At 43.0% G+C, this 5,887-nt stretch overlaps 1 protein-coding gene across 1 annotated transcript; it reads left to right on the top strand.

Moving 5' to 3' along the window:
- Window positions 1-3,040: 3,040 nt before the first annotated feature.
- LOC127919637 (uncharacterized) lies at window positions 3,041-5,378 on the top strand. Its single transcript, XM_052503380.1, has 3 exons — window positions 3,041-3,070; window positions 4,457-5,118; window positions 5,167-5,378. Exons 1-3 carry the CDS (start codon window positions 3,041-3,043, stop codon window positions 5,210-5,212), a joined length of 738 nt encoding a protein of 245 aa, XP_052359340.1. The 3' UTR covers window positions 5,213-5,378.
- Window positions 5,379-5,887: the final 509 nt, after the last annotated feature.

Below are 5,887 nucleotides of genomic sequence, written 5' to 3'. Positions count from 1 at the left end.
AGACATGTAGTGAAGGGAGTTCATAAAGCTAGCTAGGAGGGGTTAGACATGTAGTGAAGGGAGTTCATAAAGCTAGCTAGGAGGGGTTAGACATGTGGTGAAGGGTTCATAGTAGCTCGGAGGGGTTAGACATGTAAAGGGAGTTCATAGCTAGGAGGGGTTAGACATGTAGTGAAGGGAGTTCATAAAGCTAGCTAGGAGGGGTTAGACATGTAGTGAAGGGAGTTCATAAAGCTAGCTAGGAGGGTTAGACATGTAGTGAAAGTTCATAAAGCTAGCTAGGAGGGTTAGACATGTAGTGAAGGGAGTTCATAAAGCTAGGAGGGTTAGACATGTCATAAAGCTAGCTAGGAGGGTTAGACATGTAGTTCATAAAGCTATGTTAGTGAAAGGGAGTTCATAAAGCTAGCTAGGAGGGGTTAGACATGTAGTGAAGGGTTCAGTTCATAAAGCTTCAGCTAGGAGGGGTTAGACATGTGGTGAAGGGAGTTCATGTAGTGAAGGGAGTTCAAAAGCTAGCTAGGAGGGGTTAGACATGTAGTGGAGTTCATAAAGCTAGCTAGGAGGGGTTAGACATGTAGTGAAGGGAGTTCATAAAGCTAGCTAGTGAGGGAGTTCAGAAAGCAGCTAGGAGGGGTTAGACATGTGGTGAAGGGAGTTCATAAAGCTAGCTAGGAGGGGTTAGACATGTAGTGGAGTTCATAAAGCTAGCTAGGAGGGGTTAGAAGGGAGTTCATGCTAGTGAAGGGAGTTCATAAAGCTAGCTAGGAGGGGTTAGACATGTAGTGAAGAGTTCATAAAGCTAGCTAGGAGGGGACATTAGACATGTAGGTGAAGGGAGTTCATAAAGCTAGCTAGGAGGGGTTAGACATGTAGAAGGAGTTCATAAAGCTAGCTAGGAGGGTTAGACATGTAGTGAGTTCATAAAGCTAGCTAGGAGGGGTTAGACATGTAGTGAAGGGAGTTCATAAAGCTAGCTAGGAGGGGTTAGACATGTAGTGAAGGGAGTTCATAAAGCTAGCTAGGAGGGGTTAGACATGTAGTGGAGTTCCTAAAGCTAGATAGGAGGGGTTAGACATGTAGTGGAGTTCATAAAGCTAGCTAGGAAGGGTTAAACAACTGGGCTGACAAACTGGAATGGTATCCAGTAGGTAAATGTTTCACAGTAAAGCTTCTGGAATGATCCTCTGGAACCAAGCCAGTCTTCGGTCTCCTGAATCAGATGCTTCTAGAATCAAAACGCTTCTAGAATGATTTATAGAATCATAACAAACATTCCAGAACACGACAGTCAGTTATCAGATCTCACCTGAGGAATGGCTCTTCCTCTTTGCGTCACATTTTTAAAAAAAAAACCTGGTATAAACGAGTCAAAGACTATCTTTAAAATCTTTAAAATAAAGTAAAAACACAACCATGTTTTCAATCTAGTTTTCAAAGGATACCGAATCTCTTTCTTATCGCTAAGATCTCTCTGTGATCTGAGGTATGACAATAACAAGTTTGAGCCAAGATCCTAGTAAGACACCTGTCAAACCAGCACAACAGGTTCACTCCTAAACTCAACTGGTAACATACATGTTAACGTGCTGCGCTGAGGCACATCCTGCTACGTAAACATAGATGAGAGGTTTAGGGAAACCCTTGACAAGAGAAACTTATTGGGGAACCCATCGGACAAGAGTCTTACTTTGTCTGCTATGTAAACATAGACGAGAGGTTTAGGGAAACCCTTGACAAGAGAAACTTATTGGGGAACCCGTCCGATAAGAGTCTTACTTTGTCTGCTTACGTCGGACCCTCGCAGTAAAAAGACATTTCAATCATGACAACAAAATGTAAAAGAAAAAAAAGTGGACAAGAAGATTTATTTGATTTAGGATTTATTCGTTTCATTTCTACCAAAAGGGAAACTAGAAAATAGGTTCAAATTACAAATATAAAAACAATACCATCATCAAAATATTTAAAAGACAAATAAAATCACACAGTATTTGATGCGGGGCATTTTGTAAGTTCTGCCCTTTTGTTTCCAAAAAAAATAAAAGAGCAAATAAACAAAAACAAAAAAAATCCAAACGTTATTTACAGAGCAGGTATTTACATTAAGGCATTTCAGTTACACAGAATAAAATGGCCGATCTGAGAAAAGATGAATTCCCTTTTGTCCAAGTATCGTTAAATAAATATTAGGAAGACTTCTCATTATAGTATCAGCTAGTATCCATTGGTAGCCTATTTCTCTATACAGTACACTACTACAGGCCCGGGACTAAATTAGTGCACTATATATAGGGAATAGGGTTCTATAGGGCCCTGGTCTAAAGTAGTGCACTATATATAGGGAATAGTGTTCTGGTCTAAAGTAGTGCACTATATATAGGGAATAGGGTTCTATAGGGCCCTGGTCTAAAGTAGTGCACTATATATAGAGAATAGGGTTCTATAAGGCCCTGGTCTAAAGTAGTGCACTATATAGGGAATAGGGTTCTGGTCTAAAGTAGTGCACTATATAGGGAATAGGGTTCAATAGGGCTCTGGTCTAAAGTAGTGCACTATATAGGGAATAGGGTTCTATAGGGCTCTGGTCTAAAGTAGTGTACTATATAGGGAATAGGGTTCTATAGGGCTCTGGTCTAAAGTAGTGCACTATATAGGGAATAGGGTTCTATAGGGCTCTGGTCTAAAGTAGTGTACTATATAGGGAATAGGGTTCTATAGGGCTCTGGTCTAAAGTAGTGCACTATATAGGGAATAGGGTTCTATAGGGCTCTGGTCTAAAGTAGTGCACTATATATAGGGAATAGGGTTCTGGTCTAAAGTAGTGCACTATATAGGGAATAGGGTTCTATGGGGCTCTGGTCTAAAGTAGTGCACTATATATAGGGAATAGGGTTCTGGTCTAAAGTAGTGCACTATATATAGGGAATAGGGTTCTGGTCTAAAGTAGTGCACTATATAGGGTGACATTTGGGACATATACAAATTGATCAAAGTACCTTTTTTAGGTGGAACTCAGAAGACCACAGAGATACTTAGGATGAAACGATGTGACAGGAAGCTCCAGGATGTTAGTTGACAGGAAGCTCCAGGATGTTAGTTGACAGGAAGCTCCAGGATGTTAGTTGACATGAATACTAGTCAATGTGGTCTCCTGTATTACATTCAATAATAGGATGTCCCACTACTCTGCCCATTTCACTTCCTTTTGTTAGAAAACACATTTTTACCGAGACACACATATGATTCTTCACGTTCTGAATCATTCAGTAGGGGGGGGGTCTCTGAAATAAAATTAACTTTATTTACAAAAATACAAAAAAAAGTGATTTTGTAACCTAAAACATTCGATTATAAACTGAACTCCGTTGACCGAACGGTTTTACCGCCAAAAACCTTTTGAGGGTTTGACATTTTTTATCGTTGTCGTCTCCTAAGTAGTTTCTGCGGGTCGCAAAAGGCTAAATTAAAATGTAAAAGGCTTTGAAAAAAAGTTTGGTGTTTGCTTCTGTTGACAAGTTAGAGAAACACGTGTTTTTGTTGTGACAGGAAGTCTTTGGAAAAAGAACAGGAACTTGTCATGAAGATGAAACGCCTTAAACTAAAACATAAACAAATACTACATGTCTCAAAAACTTCTTAACTTCATATTGTTCTATGTTCTCCGGATTAGACAAGATGACAAATACCATTTTTTTTGTAAAACCTTGTAGATAATTATCCTAGGTGACACAAATGCTATTTTCTACATTTTTGACCACTTTTGTTCCTCTGCGCCTCCATTGATTTAGTGGCCCACATTTTGGCCATTCTAACAAGGATAAAAAACAGATCGAACTACGATAGAGACGTGGAGGTTTGGACTACGATAGAGACGCGGAGGTTTGGACTACGATAGAGACGCGGAGGTTTGGACTACGATAGAGACGCGGAGGTTTGGACTACGATAGAGACGCGGAGGTTTGGACTACGATAGAGACGCGGAGGTTTGGACTGATAGAGATGTGGAGGTTATGACAACGATAGAGACGCGGAGGTTTGGACAACGATAGAGACGTGGAGGTTTGGACAACGATAGAGACGTGGAGGTTTGGACTACGATAGAGACGCGGAGGTTTGGACCACGATAGAGACGCGGAGGTTTGGACTACGATAGACACGCGGAGGTTTGGACTACGATAGACACGCGGAGGTTTGGACTGATAGAGACGCGGAGGTTTGGACTGATAGAGACGCGGAGGTTTGGACTACGATAGACACGCGGAGGTTTGGACTGATAGACACGCGGAGGTTTGGACTGATAGAGACGCGGAGGTTTGGACTGATAGAGACGCGGAGGTTTGGACTACGATAGACACGCGGAGGTTTGGACTACGATAGACACGCGGAGGTTTGGACTGATAGACACGCGGAGGTTTGGACTACGATAGAGACGCGGAGGTTTGGACTACGATAGACACGCGGATGTTTGGACTACGATAGACACGCAGAGGTTTGGACTACGATAGAGACGCGGAGGTTTGGACTGATAGAGACGCGGAGGTTTGGACTGATAGAGACGCGGAGGTTTGGACTGATAGAGACGCGGAGGTTTGGACTGATAGAGACGCGGAGGTTTGGACTGATAGAGACGCGGAGGTTTGGACTGATAGAGACGCGGAGGTTTGGACTGATAGAGACGCGGAGGTTTGGACTGATAGAGACGCGGAGGTTTGGACTGATAGAGACGCGGAGGTTTGGACTGATAGAGACGTGGAGGTTTGGACTGATAGAGACGTGGAGGTTTGGACTGATAGAGACGTGGAGGTTTGGACTGATAGAGACGTGGAGGTTTGGACTGATAGAGACGTGGAGGTTTGGACTGATAGAGATGCGGAGGTTTGGACTGATAGAGACGTGGAGGTTTGGACTGATAGAGACGCGGAGGTTTGGACTGATAGAGACGCGGAGGTTTGGACTGATAGAGACGTGTAGGTTGGGACTGATAGAGACGTGGAGGTTTGGACTGATAGAGACGTGGAGGTTTGGACTGATAGAGACGTGGAGGTTTGGACTGATAGAGACGTGGAGGTTTGGACTGATAGAGACGTGGAGGTTTGGACTGATAGAGACGTGGAGGTTTGGGCTGAGAGAGACGTGGAGGTTTGGACTGATAGAGACGTGGAGGTTTGTGCTATCGGTTTTCCTAGAGGAGTATCATCTACACAATTAACATTTTACCCATTGGTCAAAACACGTGTTTTTGATTGGACACCCGATATTAAAAAGATAAAAGAATCACAGAGAGACACAGAGAGAGAGACAGAGACACAGAGAGAGAGACAGAGACACAGAGAGAGAGACAGAGACACAGAGACAGAGAGAGACAGAGAGAGAGAGAGAGAGAGAGAGAGAGACAGAGAGAGAGAAGAGAGAGAGAGAAGAGAGAGAGACAGAGAGAGAGAGAGAGAGAGAGAGAGAGACAGAGAGAGAGAGAGAGAGAGAGAAGAGAGAGAGAGAGAGAGAGAGAGAGACAGAGAGACAGAGAGAGAGACAGAGAGAGAGAGACAGAGACAGAGAGAGAGACAGAGAGAGAGACAGAGACAGAGACAGAGACAGAGACAGAGAGAGAGAGAGAGAGAGAGAGAGAGAGAGAGAGAGAGAGAGAGAGAGATAAATCCTATGCACCCGTGTGTAAAGACGTCTGTATAAATTATACGTCTGTCGCTCATCTCTCAGTCTTCACCTCATCTACTACTTAGATTTAAATAATGAATCACATTTTTGATAGCCTCTCCCTCTATCTAGAGAGAAGCCTATAACTCTTGTCAGTATTACTGTTCTCCATATAGTATAGTAGAGAGAGAGAGAGAGAGAGAGAGAGAGAGAGAGAGAGAGAGAGAGAGAG

This window comes from Oncorhynchus keta, unplaced genomic scaffold (assembly GCF_023373465.1).
Source record: "Oncorhynchus keta strain PuntledgeMale-10-30-2019 unplaced genomic scaffold, Oket_V2 Un_contig_17302_pilon_pilon, whole genome shotgun sequence".
NCBI lineage: Eukaryota > Metazoa > Chordata > Actinopteri > Salmoniformes > Salmonidae > Oncorhynchus > Oncorhynchus keta.
This window is presented reverse-complemented; position numbering and strand designations above follow the sequence as displayed.

Bases quoted from the DNA above. Each gene is read 5' to 3' on its own strand.
- LOC127919637 (XM_052503380.1), top strand. From the start codon at position 3,041: ATGAAACGATGTGACAGGAAGCTCCAGGAT. The intron at 3,071-4,456 runs GTTAGTTGACAG...GGACTACGATAG, and splicing joins GTGACAGGAAGCTCCAGGAT to ACACGCGGATGTTTGGACTA. The intron at 5,119-5,166 runs GTTTGGGCTGAG...AGAGACGTGGAG, and splicing joins GGACTGATAGAGACGTGGAG to GTTTGTGCTATCGGTTTTCC.